The sequence below is a fragment of the Scyliorhinus torazame genome, chromosome 1 (genome assembly GCF_047496885.1).
Source record: "Scyliorhinus torazame isolate Kashiwa2021f chromosome 1, sScyTor2.1, whole genome shotgun sequence".
In the NCBI taxonomy this organism is placed as follows: Eukaryota; Metazoa; Chordata; class Chondrichthyes; order Carcharhiniformes; family Scyliorhinidae; genus Scyliorhinus; species Scyliorhinus torazame.
The window spans coordinates 344331917-344344831 of NC_092707.1; the positions used below are offsets into that span (position 1 = coordinate 344331917).

Genomic DNA, 12915 nt, shown 5'->3' on the forward strand with positions numbered 1-12915 from the left:
TGTGCAGGTTAAGTGGATTGGCCATGATTAATTGCCCTTAGTGTCCAGAATTGCCCTTAGTGTTGGGTGGGGCTACTGGATTATGGGGATCGGGCGGAGGTGTTGACCTTGGGTAGGGTACTCTTTCCAAGAGCCGGTGCAGACTCGATGGGCCGAATGGCCTCCTTCTGCACTGTAAATTCTATGATATGTTCACCCTAATATCTAGAGTGGGAAGCAGCGATGTCAAAGGGTCCTATAAGCTTTTTTAATAGCTTTATCAATTTGACCTGTCACCGTCAAAACATTTATGCAAACCCTAAGCCTTTCTGCCTTTCTGTCCTGCATCCTATTAGACTTGTACTATTTAGTGTATAAAGTTACTAAAAAAATCTATGCAGTGATTACTAACTAACTTTTGATCAGTAGATTCATATGAAAACAGAATCTCAGGGTCATACTATTTTTAAAATATACAATCATTAACTGTTCTTAGAGTACATCTAAAACTTTTAAATGTCTTGATTTTAAATTTTTTTAGCTCATGTGTTAAATCAAAGACTATTTATTCTTCAATTAATTATCATAACATGCTTAGTGAATTCTGGAACAATTGTTTACAATTATTACCCAGACTGTAAAGTAATCTTTTGAAAATAGATTGAGACATTTTAATACTTCAGTCAATAACTTGGTATAGCCTTGAACCATAGTTCAACATATTTGATTGCATGTGAATTACAATGTTACCTTTTAACATTTTCTCCTTTAAAGCAGCATTTTTATTTGGGAACAGTTGAGAATCTCATTAGTTTTAGATCAACACAAGAAATCAATAATACTCTAAACCAAAGTGACGACCAGCTTTTAAAAAGTTCAGTGCTGTTTTGTAGCTGCCATCGGCAAGAGTTATGGGTCACAATCGCATCACACTAAAGTGCCATGATGTTGTGACGTTATATCAATGTTTTTAGTGTAAGTCAACAGAAGTAAAATAACATTCTTTATAATTGTTTGGCTACATTGATGCACCTTCAAACATTGACAATGTGAAGGAAGAGCTGTAACATGTAGCACATTATAACTGAAACATTAATATATGATTTTCCATTCATGTAGATTGTGTTCAGGAAGATCAGTGATGTGAAGCGTGAAGAAGAGGAAAGAATGAGGAGAAAGAATGAGGCGCCATTAAACCTGCCTCCTGACCATCCTGTGCGCAGACTTTTTCAAAGATTTAGGCAGCAGAAGGAGGCTCGTATAGCAGCAGAAAGAACGAAGGATGTTGATGATATCGAGAAAGGCACTGCACAGTTTGATGGTCATGTCATAGATGCTGCAGCAACAACAAGTGTAGTGACGGTAACTGAAAGTCCTGCAACTCCAATCCCTTCACAAGTGATTAGAGCCTCAATGTCAGATACATCTGACCAGGCCAAACTGCAAGCTCCAACATCTGAGCAATTTGCAGCCGCTCGGCAGTCTGGAGAGTCCAGCAAACGAAAGGGCTGGTCAAAATTTAAAGATTCTGCTTCTAAAGCAGAAGACTGGAATAAAGTGTCAAAGGCAGAATCCATGGAAACTTTACCAGAAAGAACTAAAACACACGAGGAGATGTCTTTGAGAAAAACAGATTCATGTGACAGTGGCATCACAAAGAGTGATCTGCGATTAGACAACGCAGGGGAAACACGGAGCCCTCAGGACCGAAGCCCCGTGCAGACGGAGGCAAAGCACACTTTTTATCCAATTCCTGAACAAACCCTTCAAGCAACCATATTGGAAGTAAAAAATGAGCTGAAACAGGACATAAAGTCCCTGAATAACAAGATCACCAATATTGAAAAACAACTTTCAGAAATACTGAGAATATTAAATGCAAGATCCACAAATTCGCCGGAGGAAATATTTGAAATATCAAGGCCAACAACCCCAGAATCTGATAAGGAAGACCAACAGTTCTAGCTGAACCAGGTTTTAGGCAACAGAAATCTTTAATGGTAAAATTCAGGTGTCTTTTGTTAAACATCATCTAATTTGAAGATGAGCTGTCCAGAGTGCTGAAATGATAGGGAATAATCATGCTTATTTTAACTTTCTAGGAGGCATCCCATATATATATGCCTCACTCATGGAATGAAGACTAAAGAACGCTCCTTTTGTTTCTACTGATTTGCTGTGTTACATATTTTGATCAGACAGTTTAAAGGAAATTAAATTATTTAAAAAAATAAATTTAGAGTACCCAATTATTTTTTTTCCAATTAAGGGGCAATTTAGCGTGGTCAATTCACCTACCCTGCACATCTTTGTGTTGTGGGGGTGAAACCCACACAGACACGGGGAGAATGTGCAAATTCCACAGGGACAGTGACCCAGGGCCGGGATCGAGCCCGGGTCCTTAACACTGTGAGGCAGCAGTGCTAACCACTGCGCCATCATGCTGCCCAAGGAAATAAAATTATTAACGCCCAGTCAATCTACAAATACCTTTGCACGCTGGGTTATTATGTCAGTTCATGGAGACAAATGCCTGACTTCTGTTGGAAACTAATTTGAAAAATGCAGCAATCCTTATTTTTAGCGTAATGTCTGCAGAGCTTCTCAATTTCACTTATGTAACCAAAGGAACTCTTAGGAATTTTTTTAAGACCTGTTCTGTATTTCTTTAAATTCGCCATTTATTTCGCTTTATTTTTTTATATTATACACAGAGCATACATAATGCCTCTTCATGCTCTATGTAGCTCATTTTGTTTTACAGAAATGTACTTTTGATTTTTTTTTTTAATTGGAGGAAAATAACAGCCAAAGGCAAACATTGATCATTCTCCTTTGCAACTTTTAACAGAATGTGGATCATCCTATTGCTTCTTGTACATAGGGATTCTGTGATTCGAAACTGTCTAAGCAAAACAAATCAAACAGTTTTTTTAAAGCTTTTTGAACTGAAATGTTATGTGAAAATTGATTGCAGTTTTTGAACATACAATGGCTGAGTCATGTTTGCTGTCCTGCTGCTTCTGCCTGTAGTCTTCTTACACCTCAACTGATTCTTAAATAATGCTCCATCCCGTCCTGAAGCCACCAAATTATGGTGTGCATGGTTCCATAGTGCTGCATATCCTCCAGTATCTTGCCCTAAGCAACTGTTCTTCATGTGTGACTGAAAACAGTCAGTATCAACAATCTTTTACTTATGGGAGCATCAAAACTGAGTCCGGTTTGTCTTCACTTGAGTGCCATGCAGCTGTGACTGAATAATGGTCAGGAGTGGGACTCACGGATGATTTCGCCCTCCCTAGTAGATGTGCTGCAATTACTTGGAACACAAACCAATTTCATACTGAACCCAAGAAGACTGGAATTTGTAGGCCAACATTTTAATTTTACGTTGCCAAATCAGACTCCCTTTTTCTAATTACATCCAGGTGGAATTTTCTCAAAATTGCACAGAGTGCTGGATCAGGTGAGAAAAGCTGTCTGAAACTCGCCGGCTTCACAGGCGCCTTTTCTCGCCTGATTAAATGTGCAATTTCAGAGTGCTGGGGGAGATCACCCGGTCAGCTGCAGAAGTGGGGCTTAAACACACAGGCAATGCCGGGGTTAAAACACCCCCCCAATCTCAATGTTAATTTTAAGCCCCACACCCCCCACCATGAACATCAGGGTTCACCCCCCTGCCCCCCCGCATCAAGCGTCGGGACACCTCCCCACCATGACCCGCCACATCGCTCCCTCACCAGCATCAGGGCAGAACCCCACTCCCCCCAATAGGCATGGCATCACGCATGGTGCATGGGAGGATAAGGCGTGGGCGGACGTTTATGGTGTCAAGGCCAGTAGGTATCTTAATTTATTAAAATTTATGGAAATCAGGTTCTGATTATGCCACCAGCAAGGGGGGTGCAGGAAAGATCTCAAACTGAGATCTTGCCGGTGCAAATCCTGTTTTGGCTGCTCGGGAGATTTAGCTTCCATAACGGATTTAGGCCCACGATCACATTTTTTTCTATTTGTCTACAAATCCATTGTTAAGCTAAAAGAGACAGATTTCAATTTATTCACAAGAATTGGATATCACTGACAAGTTTGGCATTCTTTCAATAGTGCAAATGCCAGTAGCTAAGTCATGGCACAGTTCTCTCAGAATCAAAACTCAAACAACATACAGGAATAATAGATGCTTAAAAAGTGGCTGCATATATATCCTTGGGAAAAAGGGCCATAGGATTTGAGTATTTTCTTTACTCTGCATGATTCTATTGGTCATGTAAGATAACAATGAAATTGGGTAAGTATCTTCTTCCACCCTAAATGTGAATGCAAACAGCAACTGCTTCAAGAGCCAAAATGTTAAAAGAACAGCTTTGGAGAAATCGCTCAGTGGCAGCATAATATAGACTTTTCTAATCCAAAGGATCTACCGCAACATACTAAGTGCCAGTTTGCGATGTACAGGCAGAAGCGACTCTTATACAGTTCAAGACCAATGGAGCATCTATTGATTTAAGTGCTCAAAGGGAAAATTTTAATAAGCCCTTTGTAACATACTTCCATTCAGAGCAAATTTGCTTTAAAAAGAATGGGAACAAGAGAAATTTGTAACTGTAAGCTTTTCTGGTTTTCTTATTGTTATAAGTAACAATATAAATTCTAGTTTCAGTTTGGCCTTTCACTACATTTTGAATGGTTTAATGATGTAAAAGTTTCTACCATTGTCCAAAGCTGTTTGCCCAAATTGACATTGTTTCTTGGGCACCCACAGTTGACAATTATTGTGAATGAGTCGAAGACTGAACGACTGTGTAGGCCAGGATCCTAGAACTCAGTCTTTAATAGGGAATGATGTTTACATTACTCAGTTAAAATGAGTGGTTTAATCCATTGTCATTAGCTAGTAAACTAAATAATTCTAAAGACTTTGTTAAACACTTACAATTATTTCCATGTAATTTTTCTACAGTCGCCTTTGTTCATCAATCTAGGATGAATTGGCAGATGGTACCACGCAATGAATGTGGTCATAAGAGGTACATAGAAAAGATGCTTTAATTTTTTTAATAAGTTTTAAATTATTACTAATGTGTATTTTTTACAGTTCGGGTCAAATTATTTCGCACAGCTGAAATCATGCATCAAAGCTGTGATACCTAAAGAATCATAAATGGACACATTTTCTTAAAACTAGTCAGTGAAATTAATTGATAAGACTTTTCTAATTGTGCATTGATCTTGCTATGTACTCCATTAGCAATGATGACGCAGTAGCTGAGCAATATTTTACAGAAATTTGGATCAGCAACACAGGATGGCCAGATACACGTAAAGGAATTTGATCTATTAGGTGTTTGAATTAAAATCACAGACGCAGTTTAATACTGTGTACAGTAGTTACAAGTTGTGGAGTAGGATAAGTCTTTATCTTAAAGATTCAAACCTTCCGAACTTTGGGGAAAACATAGATTTAAATACAAAACCAGGTTCTTGTCATTGTTAAAAGTGACTGGAGAAAATTCTGATATACAAGAAGTACCTGTTTTGAATGAGTTAATTGTAGTTTTTTTGCATGAACCTGCAAACTGCATTGAGATTAGGGCACAGTGGGTATGTGCTTCACTTATTTTCTTCCCAAATCAATGAAGCACCAGATAACCTACAATATTGGTTCCAGTCTACTACTTTACTTTCATCACTAATGTAATTATGCACATACTCTTGTGAGCATGGCAAAAGTAATGAACAATTTAGGAACTATTTTTGTGGTCAGCAAGAAAAGCTGCCAGTAGTGGCATATGTACCAGTTTTGCAACATGTACCGAAAATCAATTAAATATAATTTATGCACATCATATATATTAATATATTCCTGTAACAAAAGAAACATGAAGCACAAATTATTTGATTTGTAAAGATATGTAAACTTTATTTATAACAATAAAGAATATTTTATACATATTTAAGCTCTTGGTGTTCGCGTATAAATCAATGAAGTATTGATTGTCTGCATATTAGATAGTCCACCTGTCACATTCCTTCCTACAGTTTTGAAACAATGTATATATTGTATGGCATGATCCTTATGTTATTCATTTCATCAGAGCAAAATATAAAGGATACACCTTCGGAATCTTTCTTAAATTCAAAAAAAATTACAATAAGAACATATTCTGAAGGAGTTAGAAATCCTTTCACAGCAAGCTTTGTTTGACAATTTTTGAGTAGTTGCAAGGACACAGCTCAAAGCTACTGAAAGTTCAGCACTAACAAGCTGGTCTAACTATGAAAGATCACAATAAGGCCTGTGTGGGAAATTATAATGTTGCATTATAATTATAATGACCGAGAATGTATTTTTTAAAGTCTGAGGTAAGCGACTGTACAAGTTATATGCAAATTAAAACTAATATTGTGTACAATGATTTGCACAAACCTAATGAGACTTAAGGCGGTATGGCGGCGCAGTGATTAGCAGTGCTGCCTCACAGTGCTGAGGAGCCGGATTCGATTCTAGCCCTATATCACTGCCGTGTGGAGTTTGCACATTTTCCCCTTGTCTGTGTGGGTCTCAACCCCACAACCCAAAGATGTGCAGGGTAGGTGGATTGGCCATGCTAAATTGCCCTTTAATTGGAAAAGAAATTGGGTACTCTAAATGTCTCAAAAAAAAACTTAATGAGACTAAAATCACTGTATAATCTAAAATGTTACATACGTAGGAAGTAAGCAAAATTTGCAAGAATAATCAGACGGATAATCTCCAGTGAACGAAATCTCTAACTACCCACTGGTTCAAAGTAAACTAGCAATCATTTCTCTGAGGATGACATTTACTCAGTGCACACACAGATGATTGTCACTTTCTCAAGTGTCCCATACAGGAGAAATTGTTCAAACAGTCTATTTATAGGTTCCAATCTAATACTGAATTGGGAAACATTTCTGAACGGCCAACAAAAGGGGCAGATTTACTGTGGTCTTAGTGGCGAAATTAGAAAAACAACATTTGTTCGCAATTTTGATTCTCAGAGGAAATCAATTTCAAAAGTAAGTATAGGAGGAGTGAAGAGGACGTGACGAAATATACATGCAGATGACACCTGATTTGGAGGTATAAGGTTTGTCAGCCATTTTTTAATGTTCCTTTTATGTCAATAGGTTTACGACATTTCTTTTCCTGTTCTACTGTCTTTCCTCTGTGGTCCCACAGCCAATCCCCTTATGTCACTTCTTCCCATTCAGTGGACTGCCCTCACGGTTATCTTTTTGTAAATTCCTTCACTCCATTCCCAGAATGCCTACCTCCCTTAATTCTTCTCAGTATCTGCCTGCAAATTCAACAAAAGCAATTTGTTTATATTTCAAACTACCCTTTTTACTGGAAGCTCCGAGGAAAAGATATGTACTTGATAAGAATTTCATGTTTGAGGTACTGAAGGTAATGGATGTGTGAGATCTGATTTAGAATCTGCCACAAACAAGATATGCTCAGGTTTATAGAGTGTGGAAGGGGAAAAGTGGCCAGCACTGGTGGTTAAGGTGTGAGGCGAAAAGGCAGAGATAAAGGTTTCCGTAACAAATGGGCTGAGGCAGGTGCAGAATTTTACAGGCCCCTTCCGGCCTGTAAAATTGCTCAGGTGGCCTTCCTACTATCCTCCCACTCACCTCGGATCTGTCCGCAATTTAATGTGGGGCGGGCAAGGCCTAGGGGTCTCAATTTTGAGGCTTTCAGGGGCAGTTAATGAACCCTAGCAAATCACATTGCTCAGGCCTTGGGGTGGCATCTCAAAAAGGTCCCTCTTTCTATATTGGAACCCCTACTTAAGTCTACGTCCCCACCGGTATTCCTCTTTAGTTTTTCCAGTGTTTGGTTGGAGAAAATTACATTTTATCCGTCATTGACAGTTGAAGAAGGATCCTGACAATCCAGAAACTGTAGAAGGGTTATAGAGGTCGAACTGGGCGTCACCACTAAGCATGCGGAATCTGACTCCATGGATAAATCCTGGGGACACGAAACCCAATGGTGTGAGGGCAGAAAAGTATATAGTTGCTGAAGATTCTTTGGCTAAGTCCAATTAAGTAAGAGTCAAATCAAACCAGGGTAAACCCCTCCAAGCTGGATAATGGAAGAAGGGTAGTGAAGGATGATGGGGTGGTTAGCCAAGACAAAAACTGCAGGGACGTCAAGGAAGCAGAATATGTGCATACCATTTGATCATGGAGGAATTACGTATAGATATCTTCAGTTAGTGTGAAGAGAGGAAGAGAGGCGAGCAGAGAATATAAAGGGAGAAGGTTATTGAGACGAGGAAGCTGATATATCTATTAGAATCAACTGCCTTTTTTGATGTTAATTTATTATGATAACAGAAATTAATCTTAGGGAATCAATTGTTGCAGAACAGCTTGCCCTGACTGAGTTACACTTGGTTCAAAAAATGTGATTTTTCTGTTGTGATATAAACATTCCATTGTAGGCACAGGCGAATATCTAGCATTCTCGTTCAGGTTAATTCCAATAGACAGTATTTTTTCATCTAAATTGACCCTTTGAATCTTCTTTGGGATTACGTAACCAGATACTGCTTCTCTGATTTAATTGATCAGCTAACCTGCATTAATCTTCAGTTCTGTAAAACAGATACCTAATCCAAATTGAGTTTTTAAAAATTAGCCTATGATATGTCGCAAATAGAAGAATTTGCCAAAGTGTTTGAACAATTTGCATTGTATTCCTCTGGCCGACCAATTGAATGGTTTTACAATCCTTTGTTAAAATATTAGGTCGCGGAATTTCATACAGATGGATCAAGGTGTCTAATCGACCCCAAAAGCAGGAAAATAAAGATTTAAATAGTAGGTCATTTCAATGTACTTTTTAAAGATAGCTATTTCAATGAGCACTGATGCATTCTACACACATCAAGGTGGATACATTTGTTTGTGTTAGGGTTGCTACACCGATTACATTGAACCCCCAGAGGCAGACAGCACCATCGACCCCTACCTGCACAGTGTTATCCTTTGATATCATTGAAAACTGTCATGGCAGGGCCTGCATAACTCCACCAAGGAAAACAATATAGAAGCAAAAACAGAATATACTAGACAACAACAGCAGGTCTGACAGCATCTGTGGAGAGAGAAGGGAGCTAATGTTTCGAGTCTGGATGACTCTTTGTCAAAGCAAACAATATAGAAGCTCTGCTTTGAGCATGTTTCTCTACCCAAACCTTTGGCATCACACGAAGCGTGTATAGGTTTATTCAAACAGTACAGAAAATTGGGAGGTCAGAATACAGTCAAATTATGTGTCCAAATTAACACTGATCCAAAGAGTGTATTGTATTTTAAAATTTAAGAAAACACAGGTTAGCATTAGGAGTAATATTTTATTCTACCACGGAAATGCAGCACGGTTAACAGAAGATTCAATTTTTGATTCGGTCATATTCAATTCCTACTTGGGCATAGCAGTAGAAATATGCCAGAACTGCTATGGGTATCCATGGCCAACCTGCAAAACAAACAAAAAGAACACTCATTTAGTTTAGTAGTACGGAACTTGAGTATTGCTAGAAAAATACATTTTGTCGAAGCTTTTCACCTTGCACTCATCAGGACAATCACAAGGATACCAATGTCAGGGGAAACAACAACTTTATACTGCTTTCAAAAGCCTCAAAAAAATGGCATTTTACAGCAATAACTATCAGTGTTCATTGCAAGCATCATGCACCAGACGCCTGTACATAGGTACTTCTCGCATTGGTTGCATTATACATTTTGTTTTACATTATTAATTAGATTCTATCCTGAATTCTTCCACCAATAGTATTGTGACTCTGTTACCAGTCTTGTCTCTGAGTCAGCATGTTATGAGTTCATGGTCTACTCTAGACAAGCACATAAATGCTGACACTCGAGAGCAATATTATGCCATACTTTTGGAGGTGCTGATTTCCAGATGAGACAGTCCTCACTCAGCTGGATGTAAAGCATGCATGCATCGTTTCCTTCAGGACGCGCGACAACGCAGAATCGCTGAGCAGAAGCTTATAGCCAAGTTCCGCACACATGAGTGCGACCTCAACCGGGACCTGGGATTCATGTCGCATTACATTCACCTCTCACCATCTGGACTGGGCTTGCAAAATCCTACCAACTGTCCTGGCTTGAGACAATTCACACCTCTTTAACCTGGGGTTACCCCTATCTCTGGATATGTAAACACTGAATTAACTGCAAATGCTTGCATTCTAAGCACTGTCTTGCATCTTTGAATTTGTCTATATATATATGTTTCTGGAACATACCTCTTCATTCACCTGAGGAAGGAGCAGTGCTCCGAAAGCTAGTGTTTGAAACAAACCTGTTGGACTTTAACCTGGTGTTGGAAGACTTCTTACTGTGCCCACCCCAGTCCAATGCTGGCATCTCCACATCATGGATAATATTTTATATCGTCCAAGTGTGATCTCTCAAGGTTGGACTTTGGAGATTTATATAAAGCATGCTGAGTATTGCCTTAGGTCATTTCCTACTTTGATTGTCCACTAGAAAGTGCACAAATGCCGTCCTGAATTCCCTTTTAAGTTTATCTACCTGTGGAGAACACCCATTACATCTGTGCAACCTTGGGCATTACTGAAATCAATAATTCACTATGCTGTAAAGTGTGGACATGATGTATTTTGATTTGTCTAAAAAGAACATGTACTTGTATTTTGTTTTGCTTTGAAAAGTGAAAGAAATCTGTTAACGTTGCAATTGTGCTGCAACAGAACACATGCTCAAAAAAAGCATCAGGGCTTCATTGAACGAGGATAAAAAGGTGCTCATACTGAGGGTAACTGGAAGAGTCTATGGTTTACCCTGAAAATAAATCTGCCTAAAGGTACAGGCTGAATTCAGACTCATTCTTTCCTCAAGAATGTGAGTGATGGGGTTAACACTTTGGTTTTTAATGGGGGGGGGGGGGGGGGAAGAGTAAGTCTCTGGCATGTACATTAGAATCTTCTGCATTCACAGACACTGTCACATGGTCATAAATATGCACCCCATCAGTTAGTAGCACTGTAAATTAAAACACAGGCTTGCTATATTACTGCTTCTTAAGGGTTAAATTATTTTCTAGACGTCTAGACATTTTTAAACCTAACACATGCATCATGGCTATCACTAGCATCACCTACTTACCAGTGCAGACACACCTATTATGTCATGTATTATTTGCACAACAATCCAGTTTTGTCTAAAAACGAGACACTTTCAGTGGGAAAAAGCAATAACCTCATCAGGGTCATAGCCTCAGACTGTCAGCTAAGCATAGCAAGGTCTCTCTTCTTGGCACCAAATGTAAGGTACTGAGATTATTTTCATCTTGAATTGAATGCGCAATTATGAAAACATTCTGAGAAAAACATTGTATTCATTTCTGCACACCTGGTTGGGAGCATTTATGCGACTTAGTACTTGGATCTGCTACTAAAGTGAAAAAAATCATACTGCTAGATAGGCTGTAGTCAGAAAATAAATTAATCAAATCTAATTTATACCTTTCCAAGTTTTATTAATGGAAACGATCAACCATATGTAACAAAAATTCACATTTTTTCTTTAATGATGAGATTATTTGGTTTAAATTACTCTTTTGGATGATGGAGCCAAGCTGCATTTAACATATTCGCCCATTAGAAACAGTCATTAATCTGGAAAAATCAAACCGTTTTAAACTCTGCTCTAACCAATCTATTTTATCAGAAGTTCACTAATCATTTCTTTAAGGCAGAAAATGAAAGGTGCAGATTTCATATCTTTTGGAATATAGCCACCATGGAAACTGCAGTCCTATTGTTTAAATAAATGAAGATTTTGAAAGACCTAAACGATTAAGAACAATGGTTAGCAAACCCAATTCTTACAGGCTATATGAATTGATGGGATAGGTGCAAAATTAGGCCACCTAGTCTACCCCCCATAAATCCTGATTTAGTAATCTAGGGGCATTTCACTTCAATCACTGTGAAATGCTAATCTGAGGTTTAACCCTGTTATTTAAGTGGAAGTTCGACCACAGTTCCCATCAATTTATTAGTGTGGATGCTGCTTATAGGAAAATGGGTGCTTCACGCCTGCTCCATCTATTCAATAGATGATGGCTGCTCTATCACAACCCCACGATCCCAAACCCCTTCATTCGCTTAGTACTCAAAAATACATCTTTGTTTTGAATATACTCAATGACTGAGCACCCACCCACAGCTCTGACGTAGAGAATTTCAAAAATTCTAAACTCTTTTGAGTGAAGAAATTCCTCATCATCTCAATCCTAAATGGCTGGCTCCTTATTTTGAAACCGTAGCCCTTAGATTCCCAGCCGGGGGGGAATCATCCCTCCAGCACCTACCCTGTCAAGCTGCATTTCAATGGGATCACCCCTCAGTTTTCTAAATTCTAGAGAAAATGGACCTCGTTATTCGAGGTCTCATTGGGCTTTCATAGGGATTCTCCACTTATTCCTGGAGTCAGAAAAGCCCGTTGTTAATTTATCACCCCCACCACCAGCTCATTTATTGCCTTGCAGCTCACGGTGGGACAACAGTAATACAGTAATTCTATATTTTGACCAGTAATTATTAGTTAGTATTCACCAGTTTGATCAACAGAAACAAATTTCCTCGTATTTCATAATGATAAATAATATCCTGCTAGAACAACTAATTATGTTTCAGTGAAAAAGTCAGTTTTTTCCATTCCAGATACTTCAATCAGAATAATACAGAAGTCATGTCACCCGTAAATTATTATTAGCAGGAATTTATACAGCAGAGTTAATTTGATGAAAAGACCATATTAATCACCCAAAATTTTTCATCCGCTATGCCATGATCATCTTCCATGTCATCTTACAGGTCAACTTCAGAAAGTTAA

At 38.5% G+C, this 12915-nt stretch overlaps 2 protein-coding genes across 3 annotated transcripts in view; one reads left to right on the forward strand and one right to left on the reverse strand.

Moving 5' to 3' along the window:
* Positions 1–5940, forward strand: part of kcnh1a (potassium voltage-gated channel, subfamily H (eag-related), member 1a) — a 520535-nt gene extending 514595 nt beyond the window's left edge. For both annotated transcript variants that reach the window (XM_072509739.1, XM_072509749.1), the window contains one exon: positions 1099–5940. In XM_072509739.1, the coding sequence (XP_072365840.1) occupies positions 1099–1944 (846 nt within the window). In that variant the 3' untranslated portion in view covers positions 1945–5940. The remainder of the gene's footprint in view (positions 1–1098) is intronic.
* Positions 5941–9216: 3276 nt separating this feature from the next.
* hhat (hedgehog acyltransferase) overlaps positions 9217–12915 on the reverse strand; it is a 446467-nt gene continuing 442768 nt past the window's right edge. The window contains exon 12 of the mRNA XM_072509767.1: positions 9217–9499. Within this exon, the coding sequence (XP_072365868.1) occupies positions 9414–9499 (86 nt within the window). The 3' untranslated portion in view covers positions 9217–9413. The remainder of the gene's footprint in view (positions 9500–12915) is intronic.